General features: G+C 32.1%; 1 protein-coding gene across 6 annotated transcripts in view; it reads right to left on the reverse strand.

Moving 5' to 3' along the window:
• Positions 1-23,100, reverse strand: part of LOC148604779 (calpain-15-like) — a 40,020-nt gene that overhangs the window by 10,899 nt on the left and 6,021 nt on the right. Inside the window, exons 1-7 of one of the 6 annotated variants that reach the window (XM_088551218.1) lie at positions 17,772-17,807; positions 10,825-12,787; positions 7,642-7,847; positions 6,804-6,987; positions 1,270-1,414; positions 968-1,037; positions 438-563 (exon numbers count right to left, since the gene is read on the reverse strand). In XM_088551218.1, the coding sequence (XP_088407344.1) occupies positions 438-563; positions 968-1,037; positions 1,270-1,414; positions 6,804-6,987; positions 7,642-7,847; positions 10,825-12,699 (2,606 nt within the window). In that variant the 5' untranslated portion in view covers positions 12,700-12,787; positions 17,772-17,807. Of the gene's footprint in view, positions 1-437; positions 564-967; positions 1,038-1,269; positions 1,415-6,803; positions 6,988-7,641; positions 7,848-10,824; positions 12,788-13,799; positions 13,825-14,879; positions 14,903-17,144; positions 17,272-17,712; positions 17,808-23,100 lie in introns of those variants that run through there. The other 5 variants (XM_088551217.1, XM_088551219.1, XM_088551221.1 and 2 more) reach the window with 5 other exon arrangements.

The raw sequence follows: 23,100 nt of genomic DNA on the forward strand, positions 1-23,100 counted from the left end.
TTAAAGTTTCATTAAATTACATTCAGTGGTGAAGGGGGTGTAATGGATATGCGATGGGTCCCCACTCTGTGACAGGAAGGAAGAAATGATGGACAGATAGACACACCTATCACTATATATACCCCACTTCTAAAGTGGGGTATAAAAAACACCTTTTTGATAGAAAACAACCAAAACAAGATGCAAAAATATCCCTATTTAGGATAAATGACACAAAATTGTGTTCGTTAAAAAATGTCTTTCATGTAATTTGTGTTGTGGTTGTGCTGAGTAGTCCTGCTTTGGTCATGTGACTAACTAAAATTCTTGAGATTTCTTATCATACTTTAGATCATGTATTTGGCTGAATATTTTTTTCTGCAGCACCAAGTATGCCAAATTTGACATTTCTACCACATGATTCATCAGCTTAGCTGGTGTATATATTTTGCCATTACCTATTGTTTTCTATATTCTGCACATCAAGTATAGAGTAGGCATGCCTTGGTCTCAGTCCCAAATTCTCATAAACCTCTTCATCTGTTTTCATAGTTCCTCCTCCACAAGATGCTCCCATCAAAAACCTGAAAACACAACTGATATATTAGGACATGATTCAGTCTAATTTTAGGAATCAGTATATGGAGCTATTCCGGCAAAAAGAAATTTGGCTTATCTGAATCAACAATTGTTCAAACAAGAAGATCTTTATCTTACATGCTGTATTGATATCACAAAATTTAAACCCATGTCAAATTCACATAGGATTTGACACACATTTCTCGCTAAAAATTATCATTGCTTTTATAAGTTTTTAACAATCCACATTGCTTTGTATCAACTTCAACATTTTGTGGATTTAAAAACTTGTTGATTTCATGTGAGCACCTTAGTTCGACCTTGGATCCTTATATAAATTAGCGGTTTTAGTGGGCATTGAATTCATTTGAATCATACAAAAATTATAGTCACTTAACAACAAACTTACCCAGATTCTCTGGAACTCAGTAACCTGGCCCAGATCATGTCAGGGTCAATATCTTCTTCTCTATCTTTCTCTGGAAAATAGTATTCAATAAATCTTATCTATACAAGGATATGTAAGTATAAAAATACCAAGACTAAGAAAACCATCTCAAACATCTAAAAACTTTCTTCAGAAGTATTTGGTCATGACATATTTGAATTTACTTTGAAAATAAAATTTCAAAAATGGCAATTTAGAAAATATCTATATAATCAAGATTCTGTCCATTTACAAAAACCTTAACTTTTATGATCATCACTTACTTTGGAGCTCTATACTCTCACAAGGAGCACCCGTCAGGGTAGATAACCCTTCTATACACTTCCCAGCAACCAATGATTCATAACAGCCATGTAGTTTAGCCATTGCCTTTTCTATCACGGCAACCCATAACTGCTTTCTTTTGGCCTGAAAAATAAATGAGAACAGATTTACCTGGTTGAATTCAGGCAAAATATGACAAGTTCTGAGGGATTTATAGGAATAATTTGAGTAATTTCATTGAGAGAATAGGATGTATTATTGAGTGAATTTTATGGTTTGTTGTTTAATTCAGTTTTCACCATACAGAAAATGGTGATGCTTATCAAGGCCTTATAAAACTAGTTTAACCCCACCACAGATTTCAGGCGCCTGTCCGCAGTCAGATGTTAGTGTTAGTTTTTAATTTAATTTTGAAGTATTGCCATTTTTCTGTTACAGCGGGTTATATTACTTTTGTTGTCAGGGCCTTTCAGTGATTAATTAAAGGTGTGTTTACACTTATTGAAGACCTTTTGGTGATCTCTGAATTCTGAAACTATTTACTACTTTGGATTTTGGCAGTGCATCTGTTGCATTTACCCATATCTGTTTTGTTTTTCATTACAGTGTAGGTTTTTTATACATCAATCAAGCATGTAGTGACTGACTGGAACAATTAGTGGGTCTATATCATGTTAGGTGAAAAACAAGGGAAATCCAAAATAGACCAGTAAAAGTTTCATAAAGCTACATTGTAGTTTATCCCTGTTATTAGAAGTTAACAGTAATGCATTTGTACAGATTTTAATGACCACTGAATGAAAACTCTCCCATTCTGCCTCATGCAGTGGTGGATCCAGGGGAGGTCAAGGGGGTTGATAATCCCCTTTTTATTCGAAAATTTGTCATTTTCATGTGTAAAATTGAAAAAAATGGCAAATAATGCCCTAGCACCCCCTTTTTCAGAGGAACCTTGGCAAGCACCCACCCTTTTCAAAGTGTCTGGATCTGGCCCGGCCCATGGCAGAATTCATCTTAACGAGGATTTTTTGTTACAATGTTTGTTATTACTATTTCTCCAAGAATAAACCTTCATATTCTTAATGAACACTGTAATGATACACATGTATATATGGACTATAACAGATATATTTTAAGGTATAACTAGTATATGACAAGTTATAACATAGTAAATTATAGGAAATAATTCTAAAATTGTGCCTGGTCAAGCTGACACTCCATGAATTACAAAACCACTACTCATCTAACAACACAGGGCAATGATTTCCCCTGAGTCATCAAAATATGCTGTTCACAAGAGAAAAAACTCTAAGCTGGATCAATTATCCAGAATACCAATATCACTTATATATAATGACTTATCATATACAAAAAAAGGGCACATTAAAAAAAATTTGTTTTACAGACTTAACCAAACTAACCAGTAGAAAAGGTATTTCAAACAAAGTTTAATACATTCTCCCTTTCTTAAATTATTATTTAATTTAAAATCATAAAAATCCTTACTAATGTGACTAATTGGAAAAGAAATTTACAACCTCTTTATACCTTTATTCATGCGTATTTTTAGATTGAACAGAAATTTTCTTCCCTTGGCCTAACTTTCTATTTTTATGATTTATATTCTATATACAGTAACTGACACTAGATGTTTACCAATCAATATACTGAAATACCGAAGTTAAAAGCAAAGTAAATTATTGAGTTATGATTACAATAATAAAAGTTATGGTGAAATAAACTAGGGGAATGTGCACCTGTGACCTTCATAAAATGTCCCTTTACTACTTCGACCACTGTGTAAGTTTTCAAGCAATACTACTAGTAAAGGAGTTTTTATATCATAAGAGTTTATAGTTCTTGGGTAAAGAACAGTTCTAATTTTAAATAAATCCTCAGAAGTAATGTTTACAGGGCAAGGGTAAACACTTATCTTAAATAAACCATCAGATGTAGACACAAAGCAAATCTTTTCATCCTAAGGGGTAATACATTCTGAGGTAAGAGACGAGACAAATCTTTAACTACCCTCACAAGTAAATGTTCTCAGAGCAGTGGACAGCACTAATCTTACATTTCCAAATAAGATTGCTTTTCTGGGTTAAAAAAAATTATTCCTCAGCTCAATGAGTCTGTGATCTTTAGACTATTCTGTATGTAACACTTTTCATTTCTGCATGATAAAACTGCATTTATTTAACAAGAGTTATGGGCCCTTTTCATTTCATACATTTGGAATGTTAAGGTGTTTAGATCAATTTCTCTAGTGACTTTGTATATGATTTTCACCAACTTTTTATGAATACACACTATGTATATGAATAACTTAGTTACCCGTCTCATTTTTCTTATATATGAACTACATGTACATTTTTCCTTACAACATCAGTTATCTTGACCTAATTGTTTCCAATATTTCATAAAAACAATTGCTTCAACATAAAAACTACTAAATTTGATAGAAAGAAGCACAAACCAAAAATCCATGTGCTCAACTTTTTTCTATGGCAGGGATAGAAAAAGTTCATAGGAAGCATTTCGTACATACAACCACAGCTAATCATACCAAAGAATGATGTTCTGTGAACTAAGCACCTGTTACTCACATAAAATTGTTTTATGAACTAATCTGTCAATTTAGCCATAGAAGGTGTTAAAATGATCTAAATGTTTACAAACAGTGAAGGAACAATAAAACAATTTGCTTGACAATTTACCTACAGCAGTTTTATCCGTTAAGCTAACTCACCAGGGTCACCCTGCCTTTGAAGGACAGAAAATAGCCTCCATAAAGTGAAGATTCAAGTCAACATGCTTCAAACAACAGAAAAATTGTCATCATAAATTGTCCTTAAATTATGCCTACAGGTAAAGGTAGATGGTCTGAAGACTATTTTTGTTTTAGAATAGCAATCAAAGGACCATTAATGTTCATGTTTTAACTTCATTCTGTGCCCCTAGGCCAATAACTTCCAGAATGTTAATCTGTTTTTACAATATTTTGGTAATTACTAGTATCACTAATTTTGCATGTAAAAAAACAAAATACCCTAATTAAGTACAGCTCAACTCAAAAATCAAGTAATGCCATGAATAAGTGTGTTGTGATTATCTATTTACCCAAAACATTTTGACTAAAAGTCATTCAGAAAGCCGAAAATAATTTTCAACATTGAAAGTGTCAGTAAAAAATGGGTTTAGTAAATACTGACTACTAAGTTTTATTAGAATCTCTATGAAAAAGAACAGAATTCTGCCAAAATTTGAACACCATTTTACACTAAACATATAACCAATCGAAATCAATTTCACCATACACGGCATTTCAAAGGAAAAAACCTTGCAGGGATTTATTAAAAGAATCTATCAAATACATCAAATCTAATTTAGTTTTTATATTTTGCATGATTTTCTGAAACAGCAATAGTTAAAAGACATCTTTTTCAATGGTAGGAAAATTTTGTTTTCTCTTCATACTGTTGCACCCGACCAATTTCTAATTAACATCTACTAATAGGAAATATCTTCAATAAGTAGTATAGTAATTTATAATGCTATATATGACTGTATTGTTGCATTTACAACTTCCGATCCATGTTGTAAAAAGGTTGTTCCACAATTCACTATTATGTAAGTGATCATGTAATCACCTACATTTTTAAGATGCTATTGTATAGCATCATTCAAACAACATGCAGGGGTAAACAACATTTTTTTTCACCAAAAATACACTGAACCAGGAACTTTTCCAAATTTTTATGGGCTCTTTTAAAGATTAATACAGAATATAGAAAAAGCTTCCCATTGGTAAATTGTGGTTCAATTTTAAAGAGATCAATACACTTTTAATTAAGTAACTGTCTGCTTGTTTCTGGTCCTTTTATTGCCCCTAATTCTTTACATTACTATCAACTAACAACCTACAAATGAATTCTAGTCTTCCTTTTGTGGTATGGAAAACTAGCGGCATGATGTGTCGATGAGAATGATCATGTAGACTCCAGAATGATACAATTATTTTACTACAATTTTTTGGCTGTGATATGGTAAGTAGCTTAGTTCATTGGAATTTGACCATTGTTGGAGTTTTATATATCACCACAGGGCCACAAAGTTTTGTTAAGCCACAAGCTCAAACTTCACCACAATTTAGAAATCAAAGAGAACAAAATTGAAAACACCAAAGAAAGTTGGCTACAACATTGCTCAATTTTGTATGGAACTCTCCTAGGTTGTTAGAAACATATTGGTAGGTCTTTAACTTTACTGCAGCAGTCAGTTGCATAAACAATCCTAAGGGTGGAATCTATTGTACGTTTCCATGTAACAATAGGTTTTCCTAGTCAAAACTCATAATCAAGGTCATACTTACAATTAGTTGTGAAACTAACCACTGTCTTGCATGACTCTTACGAAGACCAGTACTCAAGTTGATGAGTAAGTGCTTTGTTATCAGTTTAATCATTAAGTAGACACCCTAAACATACGATGTTAATTTCCTACACTTCTTCCTAGTTCTTCATTGTTTTAAGTACTTTTCTCAGAAATTTTGGTCAATATTTTTTTTTAATTTCTAATTTTGTTGTTAATATAAAAATGCCACAATTTAACTTCAGTGCACTTCAGTAAAACTTCTATTGAAATAATGTTAGCTTCAAGGTGCGAGTTCGTTCACAATTTTTATGATTTTACTTTCGGAATTCATCTGTGATGACGAGTTATTTTCATTAGCTTGCAGATTTAGAAAAAAAATACTTCTTAAAAACTCAAGTTTCATGACCTTAAGTATTTATTAAGTGTCTATTTCAACAAGCCAGAGGGATTTTTCCCACAGTAATTGACCTCGCCCTTTTGAACAAAAATAGACAAGATACATTGTATGAGTATGTGTATTAGACTGTTCTAGGATTTAAAAAAAATTATGTTATTACGGGGAAACTCTCGATGCAGATTATAAAATTTCCCACAGTAAAAAGTCTGCTTTCCAATCTTTCAGAAATTCATGTTTCCTACAAAGTTTTCTAATAAAGAGAAAGTGAAACAATAATAACAAGCATAGCAATTCAGAATTGTACCTGCCCCGAGTGATTGGAAAGTGGATTTCTAGAGCATTGCTTATGTTTATCACAGGATGATATAGCACGTATTGCGGTGCTTAGTATACCCTCCATTGTAAGACAAACCCACGAAACAGAGAGTTGATATTCAATTGCAACCATGATCGCTTACATCATATGCCCATTATATAAAGCCACATACCAATTTGAAATCAATCCTTTGGGAGTCAATATAATTATGACAAATTTTGATGGACGTGAAAAGTGATTCCAATTTACCACTCTCTTATTTAGTGGAAATGTAAAAAGCCAATCTAGACTATACATACAAAAACCTATTATGGACCCATCATATATTACTTTGATGGAGTTTGATCTCTTATGAATAGATGTATTTCAAATCATGTATTGTTATATCAATGTGGCAGTTCTGTCTTATTAACTTGGCTAAACTTAATATATTTTATGCAAATCACCTGTGAAAAGATAAGGTTATTATGTTTCCCACAGGGTAGAAGATCATCTATCAGCACTATCTTCCAACGTCCATCCTTACACAACCGAACCTGATATGCTCCTTGAGGGCAGTACTCCTTGGTCAAAATTATATTTTCTACCAAGTTTGGTCTTTCAGCCAAAACTGCTAAGGCACTTAGAAACCTGTAATTAAGAAAATAAAAGAATATAAAATTGAAGTTGTACATGCTAGATATGCTCCTACTAGTACCGAAAGTTGATAGCAACCAAAATCTTTTTTGATGTATACCTAATCTGTATAAAACCACATACCAAAGCTGAAATCTATCCTATCATTGGGAACTGAGATGATTGTGCAAATTTTGGATGAAAGAGAACAGTTCTAATTTTAAATAAATCCTCAGAAGTAATGTTTATAGTGCAAGGATAAACACTTATCTTAAATAAACTATCAGAGGTAGACATAAGGAAAATCTTTTTACCCTAAGGGGTAATACATTCTGGGGTAAGAGATGAGAAAAATCTTTAACTACCCTCACAAGTAAAATGAAATCTATCCTATTATTGGGAATTGAGATGATTGTGGCAAATTTTGGACGAAAATACAAGGTGATTCCATTACACCACCCATTATTTAGTGAAGGTATAATAAAAGCATATTAATTCATCATGTTTCATCGATAAAAGGGCAAATTTCTAGTTACAGCAACTCTAATCTATTCCCTTCGTTTTCTTGCAATATCGTTCAGAGAAAACTATACATCTATAGTTCTTTGGACTTTTTTTTAATACAACAGTCATCTTGAATTTTGATTTTTTTTCCATCAAACACCTTACCAACAGTTTCCTAGCACTCCCTGAGATATATCTTCTGGCATGGGGGTCCTGTAGATCTTCCATGCAATGTTCCCCTCCCCTGGGGCAGCTGTAATGTCATTGGGACGGCACCAAACGATGGGGGATGATGTGAAGGGGTGGGTTTCATCGCAGAACAGTGATCTGGCTGCAGGAGGAAAGGAATCATCAACGAACTGCTCATTGTTCTGAAATGGAATGATGAAAACTAATAAAATCAATAGACGTAACGATTTAGAGTCTGTAATGCAAAATCATGGCTCTCCCTGTTTAACAAAGAAATTAAAAAAAATTCTGATTTAGTAAAAATCTGGATACATCTTGCATACAAATGTACATGTACCTGTAGTAAGATTTATACTGTACACAGGATTTAGGGGATAGTAAATTTAAAATATATTAATACTAGAGTATACATGTATGTCCCTAAATCACATGTACTCTAACTTATCAATATACATGCATGTTTGCAAATCAAATATTTACTAGGAAGAATTTTTTTATACAGCATGAAAATAATCACCCATATGTAGAGAAAACCCATTTAATGAGAAAGTACAGTAAACAAGCAAGGTTTGTATAAGATAGGTCTCTATCAAATAGTAGTAAACTGAAGCTTTTACTTGAACACACTAATCTACTTTGAAGCATATTAAACAGCGCTTAAAGGATAAACTTTAAAAGGCATGTCTTATAGTTGGGGAATAGACTACAATTTAATCCTCTCAACGGAATGAAATGTAGGCTTTTAAACTGACTCCTACATCTACGTTCTTCTGAAAAGGGGATATTCAAATGTTAAGTGAGCTTTCTATATGCCACAAACATAATGAATACATTTAATTGTGAAACGAAACTTGATATTGGATTTGAGTGAATTAATTAGACATGATTTCTAAAGTGTCCCTCTAACAACAGGATAATACAACATTTACTGCTACATGTACATGTCATCATTTATAATTGTCCTTGAAAATGACGAAAGTTGAAGCATGCTTTCACCATGTCAACCATGTATTTACTTTACCTTCACCCCTTAACAGAGAAATAAAATTTTCCATAATAAGTCAGGACTCCTACATGTAATTCGACCTAAGGAGAAGAGTTCCAGGATTATTATTTTTACCTAAGGAAGGGGTACAATTAAGACTTCTAATTTTACCTAACAAAGGAGCTAAGGTATTCGAATTTGACCTAAATAGGGAGTCTCATGACTCCTTGTTTTACCTAAGGAGGGAGTCTCAAGAGTACTAATTTTAACTTAGAAAGAGGGCCTCATGACTCACAATTTTACTTAAGGAGGGAGTCTATAAATTAAAGAACCTTTAGTATGTTGGATTCAGATAACAGATGTTTAAAACCAAAGGACTAAAATTCTTAGAAAATTAAGGAAATTCTCCTGAAAATTTTACCTTAAAGCTCTATAATCAACATAGACATTGCTTTCAAGAGAATGGGATTCCCCATACTGACCCTCACACCCCCACCTGGCTACGAACCTGATCCCTAATAATAAATAGCACTTCACAAAATACCAAAGTTTTCCAAACATTTTTCACACCAGTCATGAATCATTCCTAAAATTTGTCACTGGAAGGAAACTCAAGATAATTTGAGATCAACTTGACCCCATAATGGCCATCTAATTCAATCTTCCATGTTATGTTTGATAATAAACTTAAATAGGTCCTCAAATATTTTTGACTTTAACACATGTTGAATTTCAATGTTTCCCCAAGCAGAAAATATTTGTGGTTTCTCTTAAAAATATCGGTATAAAGATCAAACAAGAAATTTCCCAAGTAAGGTTTACTATTTCGAACTTCATTAAAGGATAGGTAAAATATATGCAATCACCTGGATCAAATAATGTGTTACTTAAAACATTGTGACAATATGATACTTGTGAGAAAAAAATGAAAGCATTTAGATGTAACCATTTATACAAAAAACAAGATCTGTACTTAATTGAAGCAGATTAAGTTTCAAGTTCTGTTCAGTTTCTTGTTTGGTATTTATGATAAAATAAAGAATAATTCAGCCTACATGTACTTCGAGCTTCTCAAGATTTTCATCAGAAAAAAAAGATCTTCTTAATTTCAAGAATATGTTTTCCATGGAAAATCGTACCTAAATTTTTACTTTCCTTGCAGGGAACATTCATATGTTTGGGTATTGTAAAGTATTTTTGTTCATAACATTTACAATGTAAATAACAGTTAGCACGAAGGAGTTTACAACAGAGTATGAAAATGAATATGCGGAGTACAGACACTTATAAAATACCTTTACTATCAACCAGTAGTATCATAATATGTTTTATTTTTCCATTTTTTATAGTGCAATACATGTACATGTATAAATATTATATTAAAGGTATCTGTATACATTTAATTTCTTTAATAATGTAAGCTACATGTATAAACAGTTTATGCCTTCAATCTCTACACCTGTGTTGTATGATCAAAAACTGCCAAAAATACAAAAACTGAAAGAATGTTTTCAGAGGGAAGGGAGTTCCTACTTCTACCAGTACATACATGTATATATAAACTGTCCTGTATGTTTTCTCTCAGGTGATAGATATACAGTGGTACATACAATTTACATGTAAATATACTCGTAGAAGTTAGTAGGCTGCAGTTTTATAAAAATGCAATCAAATCAAAAGCTTAAGGCTATATATATATGTATATGTACGTGAATGATCAAAGTGTGATCTACTGTGATAAATGCATTTAATTTTATATATATATAGGAATTTGACACATTCTAAAGGGAAAGTTACGAATCTCAATCAAATGATCTAATATCTAAACACCTACAACCTCATTAATATATATGTACTTCATGAGTAAAATTATTTAATTATTGAACCATTCCTTGTAGAATTTTTAGGTTCAGCTACAAATGTACATTGTGTATAATATACAGTGTCAGTTCAAGTGAAGGGTTTTAAGGGTTAAAATCCCCCCTCTTGTTGGAAAATTTTGTTAATTTAGAGCAAGATAAGCTAAGTTTAGTCAGGAATCTCCATTTAATAAAAAATTCTGGAACAGGGCCTGGTGTACCTTACTTCTTTAGATGCCTCACCATTTTATCTGCATGTATTTGAAATTTTGTGCTACATGTACATGTATCATACAATGCAGGTTTTGTTATTACCTGTTTACAGAACAATGTAATATGCTGCCACAGTTCCAATGCATCATTCTCTTCCACTTTTCTAATATCATCCATCAATGTACTATGCTGTTTCTGAAGGCCACCAACAGATGGCAGACTAATGGATCCCTCAACTCCTTTCATTGTGCCACACATCATACACTGTACTAGGTTAGCATGATTGTGAAATGTACATGCAAAGCATTTCCATTTTTGTTCTTTTTCAAGGCTTATTTTGCTTTTATCTGGAGTTTTGTTCTTTTTGTCCTTTTCTAAGGAAGTTTTATTCTTTTTTTCTAAACTGCTTTTATCCTTTTTGTCTTTTTCAAGACTTCTTTCTTTCTTCTCTTTGTCAAAACTGATATTCTTTCTCAGTTGGTCTAAACTGGAACCTTTTTTCTCTACTGGTTTTGATCCAGATCCCTGAGCATGAGCACCAGTACTTGGTCCAGGTACCAAACTGATATCTTTACTGGGTATGCCATTTTTTATCTTATACTTTTCTAAGTTTATGACATCCAAGCCATCACTCTTATTCGACCCCTTATTTCTTTCCCTTAATTTTTCATTTTTGTTAATTTCTAAATCCACGCTTTTACTAGTTCCAGATTTAAAGTGAATCCTCTCTTGTCCACTTTTACTTATCACAGATTTATCTCCCTTACTTTGACCAGAGCTTGCAGAGGGAGCCACATCATCCCTTTTCTTACCACATGCTTCACACACCAGCTGGCCATGAGGGTTTTTAAGTGTACAAACTGAACATGACCAATCGCTGTCCCCAGTAATAGCAGCTTTTGACTTTTTAGCAAAACACATAGCACAAGATTTGGCAATTGCTTTGTTTTTCATGGTACATCTTACACATGTCCAATTTTCTAAAGACTGATCATTATTTTGACTAGAATTGGTAGATGGTTTATCTGATGATAATGCTGGTAACTTTACAGCAGGACTTGGGGATTCACTACCTGCCCTACCATGAAACTGTTTTGATTTACTGGTCGGTTTACGACCATCTCGGCACATCTGACACTTTTCACTTTTTTCTGGATTTTTAGCAAAGCTACATACTACACAAGTCCATTCTTTTCCAGTAATGGAATTTGACTTAGTGCGTCTAGCTTGTACATGTTCAGGTCCAGACTTGCTTTGGGTAATATCAGTTTTTGACGAGGTATCTCTAAATGTATCTGAATCCAGACCATCACCCTCTCCTCGCCTGTTGGAAGTCATATACCCAGAATCAACAGTAGATATTTCATTTATATCTTGAAGAGTTGGAAGTCTAGGCTCTCTAGGGGATTCACACATTGTACATCTTGTCTTTTCAGCTGGATTTTTAAGGGTACAACGCCTACAATGCCAGTCCTCAGTTAAATCTATCTCCATGGCAACATGGGAAGCCATTTTGTTTTCAGTATCTAAGACTGTTGTCTGCTCTGTATTTATGTGGTTATAAGTTACAGTGTAATCATCATCATCATTGATTAGAATAACCTCTTTTTCCTTCCGAACACCACAGGAAGTACAAAACTGAACACTCTGGACGTTAAGGTTTGAACACTTGTCACACTTCCAACGACTCAAATTATCAATTTCAGTATCATAGTTTTTACTGACTCCAGGATTAATAGAAGACTTTGAAAATTTCTCACTTAATTCATGAGAAATGTTTGGCTGCTTTGGCCTAGCTCCTTTGTATGGATCACAATCACAGTCTACATAGTCCACATCCTTTAAGGATACTGATCTAACACTATATGGATTGGGGAGTCTCTCAGCTTTACATGTCAGACATGAAGAAGTTCCTAATGAATTAGTGGATAAACACACGTTACAATTCCAGCTACTAGATACACCACTATGTTCCATTTCTAGTCCTTAGCTAACCCATTTTGACTCTAAATTTTCCTTCAATGAAGACACATGCTTGTTGTTCACCGATGTAATTCTGTATAATCTGTAAAAAAGTTAAGAAATCAAAAGACCAATGAACAGAAAACATAATTTACTTGAAACTTGTATTATAAAACATGTAACTACTTTATGTGTAACAAAATTCTTCACCATACTTCACAATAAACATTTTGATCCACAGGCCCGAAAACCATTCACCAGCCTGGTTTATCATGAAAACTGATGTCTCCAGATAAGATTCCAGTTACTCAAACAAGCAATTTTTCATCTTCAAAATACACTGTACTAACATCCTGGTAGTCCATAAAATATTTTTGTATTCTCAAAATATCAGAAAAGGATACACAGAGGAGTTAACAACATCAAGAAAGGTATAATTATGACATTACCATTAATTTCTTTCCAGTAGTTAGTGTCCTTCATAACCTTTCACCAGTTTAGAACTGATAAAACCTTACAATGCCCTCCCAGTGGTGGAAATATGTCCCCAAACCAATCAATGACATTGTAATTAATATCACTTGCTTATTGTGAAATGAACATCAAACAAGTGTAATGAATAGTACATCATACACATATTATGTTCATATTGATAATTTCGTCCATCATTTATACCACATGTACAAATGTCTTTTCACTTCATTATGGGTAACAAACATAAAATAATAGATTATTCAGGTGTCCTCCCCTGAAAAACCACACTTGTACCAATAAAACTGCCGAATCAAAGGTGTTTTGGGGAAATTTATTTGGATGTCATTAGAAGAGTATGTATTTTTATGCCAATACCCACATCAAGAATCGGTTGTTATTCACATAATCATAAACATTTAATACAAGTTTTGCATAGTTTCTTCATAGAAAGTTTTTGTTATCCCTTATGTAGAGTGACAGGTTTTGTTTGTTAGTATTGGAAATTAAAACTTCAGTTTAAGAAATGATATTTTAGTTGAAATTAAATCAAATAGTGAAATGATACTTCCAAAGCAAAGAATGACAATGAAAAAAAGTTCTAAAACTCGTGGCAATCATACAAGTGGTATGAATTTTCCTACCTTTTCTGTATAAAACTGTAATAAAACAGTAGTTTTTGGGAGGAGCAGCCTCTTAAAGAGTCCAAATATTATTTTTGTCCATCAAGAAATGTAAAATTTTCAAGTGAAATGTCACTTATATTGTTAAATAGCATCCTCATAGTTATTTAATCTAAATAGCATCGGTCTAAATACATGTACATGTATCTTCCTAAGTTTTCAAGATATAGAAATGGAATTTTCACTTGATGAACTTTCAAAATTGAACTGTGATGATTATCACAACTGTCAAAACACTATTCACCTCTTTCAGCTGTCTCTATGTAACAATTCTATTTCAATAGGCATTAAAAAATAGTTCAATCAATTTCACAATGCCATAATAAAACTGTCAAAACATTAAATCCATTCAAAACATTTCAATACAGCCAAAACATTTTTACAAATACTGACCTACATAAAAGAACAAAAACCTATGCATCACAAAAGAACAAAGATATTCTAAAGCCTTTACAAAATACAAAATTTATGTAAAATGAGTCCTTGAAGAAATATAGTCCCCAATCCTAGATGACGGGTCTACACTTCAGAAGCTTTAAATCTTCTCCACAGGAAATTTGAACCTGAATTAACGATTTCAATCCTGTCAAAATTCAATGAATAGGGTCAAATGATCAGATACTCGAAATCAACTTCACTTTCATCTCTCTAAAGATCAAACTTTAAAAACACATGCATTTAGGAGTTAGTTGGAGATATCACTTGTAATTATCCCTAGAATTACCTTAATAGCCCCCTATATTGTGTCCACTCCTTGTTAAAACGTCCTGAAGCCTTTTAAACATTACAAATCCAATATACAAATATTTCAGATTTCACGCCTTAAAGTTGTCACCTTTGTCCACCTTGACATTGTCAATTTAACGAGATTTCAAAGTGCTTCTTACCTGATTTTAGATAAAATTCAATAAACCGTGTTGACAAGACTACTTACAAATCTATTTTTTACCTAACATGTTATAGTTATAGAATTTAATCTAATTAATGTCTTCCTCGTTCAAAATCCCTGTGTACCTTAAATATGACATATTTGGTACTCACTTTCCATACATTTTTGGAAGATATCACTATCAATAGCTTATAATGTAAACACATGCAAACATTTCTTCGTTAACATACTAAAATGTTGGAATTTAATATAATAAATTTATCCAATGTTTAAAATTCCCATCTACATTTTATATCTGAACATGACAAGTTTCTAAATATATTTCACAATAAACATTCCTTGTTACATGTGAACACATCTTATTTTCCATATAAGATATAAAAAAAAACTCATAAATGTCCACAACTTTCCAAGTTACCATGAAGAAACAATTCATTCAATGTTTTTCACATACATGTACATGTACATATTAATAAAAAAATTTTTGTATACTTGTATAAACTTTTGAATTAATTTCTCATATGTGTTCAAATTCATCATATGCACAATGTAACTTTTAACAAACTCCCGCTAAGTTACAATGTATACTGCTACTCACAAATCTATTTTCCCAAACATTGTGATTCATAGAATCTGAACTATTACAAATGTCTAAAATGTTTCTAAATATTCATGTACAATGTACTTTAACAGAGCTGGAAATGACATGACAAGTCTTGGTCTATTTTTGCAGAGATCCAGTGTAACTTGACAGAACGTTGCATTACATCTTGTAAGACGGGACAAATATTACCACCCATGTTTACCTAGGCTGCCTTGTAACAAGGACCATCGAAGATGAAAAAATTATATTACGGCTTATGAAACATTTATTTCTATTTTAATTGGGACTAAATAATATTATCATAAAAAAAAAATTAAAAACAGAATGGGAATTAACCATGAATTGGAATGGAGTCAGTTTCCAAGAAAAAGGAATTCTATTTGTGATGCCTACTCAAACTTAATAAGATAAATAAAAAATCAGTCTCTTCTATAGTATTAAAATAATTTTATGTGTTAAAAAATAAGTTTAATAAAAATTCAGGTTGTTCAATTAATCATGAAGAGTAATCCCATCCATACCTATGAAAAAAGAACCATCTTTAGAAAAAGATAGCCAACTCAGTAAAATTTGTTCTTTGTACTTATAATTTTCTACGATTCATTCAGGAAATTTGACAGGGCACACAATTTCAATTTTCAATAAAAGCTTTTTGAATGCCACTCAGTTATCAGTATTTGGCCAATCAGGAAAACAGAATTGTGATCAGGTGACTTGCATTTCCATGGAAGAGTGTCTTTAAGGTCAAAGGATGAAAAGCAAAAACTATACTGATTGTGTCAGAAAGATAAATAGTGATCTTAATCACTCATCCTCATACAAAATATGCTGTGTAGTTACTATTAATGAGCAGACCACAAACACCAAGAAAATTTCTACACAACAAATAAATGTAATTCTTACATAAAAATCAAGGCTCATTTAGAAAACATAATTTTAAAAATTTTTTGAAATTCTAAAAGCAATTAAACATCTATAAAATCTTTATGTCCAGGAAGAGACATTGTAACATGTCAACTTTATTCCTATTGTCTGTACCCTTAATTCAGCTTCGTGTTCACCTTCCTCTACCATCCTTCCCAGGTTCCTGACTCACTTAATCTACCATCCACCAATATCTCCAACTTGCCCCAACTACTCAATTAAATTTAAAACCATCAAATATCAAGGTCAAGAAAAAAATCTAATGATATATTATCTGCTACAACACATTGTTGGCTGACATTTATATTTCAAATTAATCCATGTTTTTCCTTAATTCATGCATATATTATTTCAACCATTATAGATAGAGTCATTTGTACAACATAAAATTAATTTGTTCAACAAGTTTCTAACTCAAAATTTAGTTAAATAAGACATAATTAATTTATAAAAGAGTCTCTTTACAGGAATGTAAAAGCAGTTTAATGATTTTTTTCCCACATTTTTAATTGCTTCTTTTTTTTTTAAATATGCAAATTTCATCAGAACTACTGCACTAAAAAAATCTTCTGCGCTTAAAGATATAAACAGTGTACCCTCCAAGTGTTTCTTTCTGTATTGTTACATGTACTGTATTATATGTCTCAGTACCTGTTCTTCGTTTCAGAGAATGAAGATACACAAAGACTTTTTACCATTATTTTTGTTTTAAATACTGAAAGGTTTACATTGTCATTACTTATGCTACATTGTAACCAACAAAGTACATGCATACTCCATTGACTGACATAATTCACATTTTTTATACATATTTTTGTCCAAACCTGTGTTTTGTCTGAAGATATTATCTTGAGGATGGTAAAACATCAAAGAAAGAAAATACACATACCTGTAAAATAGCATGTTCTTTGTTAAAAAACAGACAACAAATCTAAATTTGGTCCTCCTATTTTTACGATTTTCCAGTTGACAGATTTAACAAAACAATATCTTTCTCCCATCAACTAGTCAAATCCTACGTCTAACAACTAAATGGGAGGTCATTTGACAATTGTGTGAGTTATTTAAGTCCCCCATAATAACATTTAAACAGAAATTAAATACCATAATCTTTTAAACTTTTTTAAAAAATTAAATTTTTCTTGTAGCCATATTTTAAATTTCATTTGTGGTCCTACTCATGGAACAAAAGTGGGTTCTAATCTTTCAGTGGTTAGAGGCCATATTCATTTGTCCAATATTCATCCTAAAAGCTTTTTTCACACTCTAATGATAATTTCATAATGGGCTGAAGTTAATTTGACACTAAACTCTAACCTGTCATGAAAATAAAATAAATGTTGATTTTTCATAACTACTAACTATCTAATGAAGCTTCAAAATTTCACTGAAAACTGTACACCAAAAATCTCTTAGATCAAAAGATCTTGCATAAGCAACTAAAAAAGCATATTTACCTGTAACGACCATAACGTGTTACTAGTATAAGGAGCTTTATAATAATATGTCAACTTACATTGTTAACAAAGAAAGTACCTTCATAACAGAGTGGTTTACCTGGTCGGCATGACTCATATACTTGTAAATTTTTACAATTAGGTAAATATCTCAACTATACTCTGCATACCTTTCATTATTTGCCAATCGTTTATATATACAAGTGTATTAAACTCCCTCACAGGAGTCGATGAATAGAGTTTATATACAGAGAGTAAAAACAGGGCCTGTATGTATAATCTGCCTGTATTGTGTTTTACTACTTATCTTGCTCTTGATCGTAGTGATTTTCTTGGAGGTGAGCGTCATAAGTACTAGCTTACCTAAGGATTAACAAGGGTTTCATATCTATTAAATAACTTTATAGAAAAAGATTAAAGGGTTTTTTACATTCCAATGGAACATTATCCAACATTTTTAATTAAACTTCAAAAGAATGTATTTAATTTGGAAAAACTAAGTAATTTAATAATTACATACCCAAAACCAAAAGCTATATTTACCTTCATTTCCTATGTTTAGTAACAAAAGTTTTGACTTCTGACATACAATGAAACTGTCACCTTCAAATTTTATGGTCAAGGCAATTGATATACTTCTAAAAGGGTTATAATGAAGACAATAATATAATGTAAACAAAACTTGGTCTAAAATGTAATACTCTATCAGGCCATAATAAACAAAAACGAAATGTGTCCATAGGACTTCAATGCCCTTGTCACCCATAAATATTGTAGGATCAAGTAATGGAAATTTAGGAAGTCCTGCATTACCAATTCAACCCATCATGCTATTGGTTCACTCCAACTTGGATTTCAAATTATCTCCATGAAATGATGAAGTTTTAGCTGGAAAAATTATGAGTACAAAAAACAAGTCACACACAAATAAAAATAAACTAAAAATTTGACACAAATGAGCAGAGATGGAATCAAATTTAAAATTTGGGGGTCCATCAACACCTTTTTAACAATATAGTGAAATTAACCAATACCTAGCCCTGGTTCAGCTATATATTCTAGTCAGACTTAACAAGGTCATCATAAACATAAATTCTTTCACTAATATTTAAGTTACAGATAAGTGAGGTCACTGTAAGAAAAAGTATATTGAGTACTGGGTAGCTACTGGTACATGTACTAAGCTACATTTTGTGGTACATGAAATCACAATTTCCTTCCACATAACCTACTGTCAAAGAAACAATAAGGTACAGAAATCTATGTAACCTTGATTATTTCACATGTTATGTATACTGACAAAAAATAAAGTCAAGTGTATTTGAATAATGTAACAATACCATTTATTGTTATTGTTCCATCCAATCACAGATATTATAGTACTGGTCCACCATAATAAATACAAATCACAAAAAAATCAGTTGTTTGTAAATTTTATTACCACCATTCAACCATATTTTTTTATTTTCAGATAAAAACAAAAACACAGACTTTTATTATCTTTTATCAATGCCAGGAGCTATCTACACAATTATAGTTTACACTTTTGTTTAAATAAGGTTCCCCTAATGTATAAAATGGATTAAAATATTTCTGTGGAGATAATCAAGCATGTTTAATTAGTTCTTAATATATCTTGGGTACATAGAGGTGTTAACGTTCCAATGGTCAATGTTTGATACCCTGTTTAAAATAGGCCTAAGAATGACTTTTGCCAGGGGCAAAACAGGTGAAGAATACAGTAGTAATGACTTGCATGTACATATATGAATAATGACGATATATCTAATATGATTTTAGGCTTTGCCTATGAGGGATGGAGCAATTTGTACTCAAATAACATTTGTCTTCGTGTGATAATGCACTTCTATTTTGTTTTATTGCTGGTATCCCAACCACAGGAATATGCGAGGCTTACTATATCACACACTGTGCAATCTTAAATGTATACATCATTTCCAAAATACAATTTTGATCAAGCTATTTAAGGAGGTAGACCTCGGGGAAGGGAAATGACTCTTGAAATCAGTGATATGCTTCTATCATATTCAATTTCACCTAAGTCTTTCAAGCTTACATTTGAAACATAATGAAATCAATCCAAGTTACTTTGATGCTTATATGATGTTGATATAAAGAGCCTGACTACAAACATTCCAATGATTTTGAAGAGTTGTGTCCCTTACCTTAGGTCTACCTCCCTAAGTTTAAATGTGAAGATCTACATACATGTACATACTGGTACATTGCATGTTTCTTCAAGTTAGGGGAAATAAAAGTCAGTGAGTGTGAAAGCCTCCCATTAATGCCCGAGATACCTATGATATACCAACTTCAGTGATTTTTTTCCCTTGTTTTAAAAGCAGCCCCAACCCTTTATTTATGGAAAATTTTTGCTGTATTTTCAACACATTGGAAAAATATTTTTGGACAGACAAAACACATCATATGCTGATCCGGGCCAAATAATCATGTCTTGAGGAACATTTCACTGGCTTCTTTACCCGGTTTTCAACAAATTATGCCTGACAATTGGGAATTTTCCAACCTTTGGGAAAAACATTTTTCAACACTTTGAGAACAGTCTCCAGTGGAAACAGCCAATATTTGGCTGCAATAAAAGGGTGACAAAATCAATTATTCCTCTATCTTTACAAAACAAAACATGTATGATGGAGGATGGCTCTTATCTACATTATGTACATTTTTTTGTACCATAAGAAAACTACAGATAAAAACAGAAAAATGAGACAGATAGCAAAAGTCTATGATACAATAATCTCTACCACAAAAATAAAACATAAAATCTTCCTTTTATATAAAGACCATTCAAAACAATACATGTATACAATGTGAAGTTAATGCAATAAGTTTAATCCACCTCCACAATACTACTGCAAATAAGACAAACCCATTGGAGTGAAAATTATGTGTGGGAGAGATGTACAAATTAGTAGATGATAAAATACCAAAGAAGAATTAAAGCAAAAAACAAATTACTATCACTGCCTTTAATCAAGGTTAACCACCACAGTGTTTTTTTTTAAACTAAAATGCCTGGAGCAGTGAATGCTACCACACAAACAAGTTTTTATTTTCTCCTATAAAAAAAGTTGTATCAGATATAAGAGTCAAGCATCTGATTTTCATTGGATTTTAGGATCAGTTCATATACTGCAGGCCTTTCATTAAGAGGCAGTACCAGGTACTTTTACCCATTCTAAACTGCTGAACCTCCAGAATTTTAAAATTTCATACATTTTTATTAAGCAAAATGATGGAAAAAAAAAACCCTACAAAACCAAAGGTACCTGCATTGCAAAACATTAATAAAATCCTTGATACAACAGATCACTAAGATCCTCCTGTTGGTTATCTTTGTCTGTTTTTTGGTCAGTCAAACAATTTCAGAAAATTTAATAATGGCTGAAACATGGACACAATTCTGCTGACTATAAAATACAGATCAAGTTTGACTTTGATGAATATCGTTAAACAGTAATATCTTTCCTTTTTGTTTCTTCTTTTTAGAAAACTTGATCACCTCACCAGATTACTTTGCTATTCTATTGGGACATCTACCAGCATATGGACACTTCAAGCTTGATACATCCATGGATTTGGATTGTGATTTTATATTTTACTAAGAATAGGTTTCTGACACAGAATAAATGTAGTCATAGAACATAAAAAATTGAAATTAGACACTTATTCATTCTGGTCCAAAAAAGAACAAAATGCTTCACAGGGCACAGATTGCTACACCCAAAGATGTATAACCTTGTAGAGTTGTAGTAAGTAAGGCACACAGGACACAGATTCATGACCTTAAAAATTCAATCTCAGTCTTCATTTAGGGGTATGGCATTTAGTGAAATGATTTCAAAGAGATCTATACACTTTTACTAAGGTATTGACCAGACATGAAGAAACCGCTTATTTCTGGTCCATTTTTGGCCCCTAAGGTCTAATCAGTTCATAACATCTTAAATCAATCCCAACCCTCTTTTTGTAGCAAGTAGTACCCAAAAAGGTCTACATACTTACTATGCATAAGTCATTGTCCACACATCATGTGTGACTGCATGTCTAGACTTTACTGATCAAGCCTACAACAGTGACATACCATAATATCACAATTTTTAGGAGGCTGAACAAAATAAATGAGTTGTGCAACTTTAAAAATGCAGATACAGTTAACACATTCTTATTCTATATGCTTTATATTCATAACTACATGGTGATTCAGATTTCTAATTTCATTCTATGTCTAGTATAATTTTTAAATTCTAAATGTACCAGTATGTAATGTATATAGTATAAGGATCCAGAAATTTTGACAGACCATGTCGGACATTTATCAATTTTCAGCAGACGTTTGTGTCAGTCTTTTACATTTTGTACCTGCCTAGATCGCGAATCAACTTTAAAAATCTTTTTTGTAGATAAATATTGCAATTTGTGTTATTCCGTCACATACTTCCATCTTTTACAAAATATCTGTACGAGTGAACAAGTTTGGTTTCGACCACATGTGAACGTTCTGACATGTAAACAAAACATTGTGTCTCTCAGACTTTTTCAAACAGCCGAAAACTTCCAAGTGAGGAAAAAAAAATTGATTATTTTGAAAATAAAAATTGTGAATACATTTTGTCTATTGATTTTAATGGATTGTTGACTGCTGTATTAAAAAGATTCAATCGATGAATTGATAATTACAAACTAAGACTGATTAGTAGTTTCAGCACATTGTGCTTTCGTTAACACTGAAAAATTGGCGAGAACATGATATGGATTTGTCAATCTTTTTTTAATTTAAAACAAGAAATAAATTTATGAAAATTCTCCGAATTACTTCAGTCAATTCATTTACGCAAAGATGCTGCACATGTAGCGTTAATTTAATTATGCAATTAACTAATCAGTCACAGGTGGCTGCACATCGGCTAATTAATATTGATGTACACCTGTCAAATAATTTCAAATAAACAATTAGGAGACTGGTAGACTTACTGTTTATACTGTAATAAAACCACACTGACTAATTTATAAGGGTTAACAAATTTTTTATGTCCGATATTAGCAAATGGTTGTCTGTCATTTCCCAAATTTGTCAGTCAATGACCGCCATATTTTACCGTTTCCGGATCCATGGTATATACATGTATCTGTATAATGTTCTTGCCGTAATATGGCCCTGGTCGCCGAAACGGCAATAAATAACAACAATCAATCAATCAATCATGTATCTGTATAAAGCTACCATAAAAATCTCATATGATAAAGTAAACATGATCATGTCACTCATAGCTTAAATATCAGGGACTGAATTTTCAAATTTTTTCCACTAGCTAAATTAAGCAAGTACTGAAAATTAACACCTGC

Source organism: Perna viridis, chromosome 10 (assembly GCF_037379345.1).
Source record: "Perna viridis isolate PV_CMFRI_1.1 ecotype Kerala chromosome 10, ASM3737934v1, whole genome shotgun sequence".
Lineage (NCBI taxonomy): Eukaryota > Metazoa > Mollusca > Bivalvia > Mytilida > Mytilidae > Perna > Perna viridis.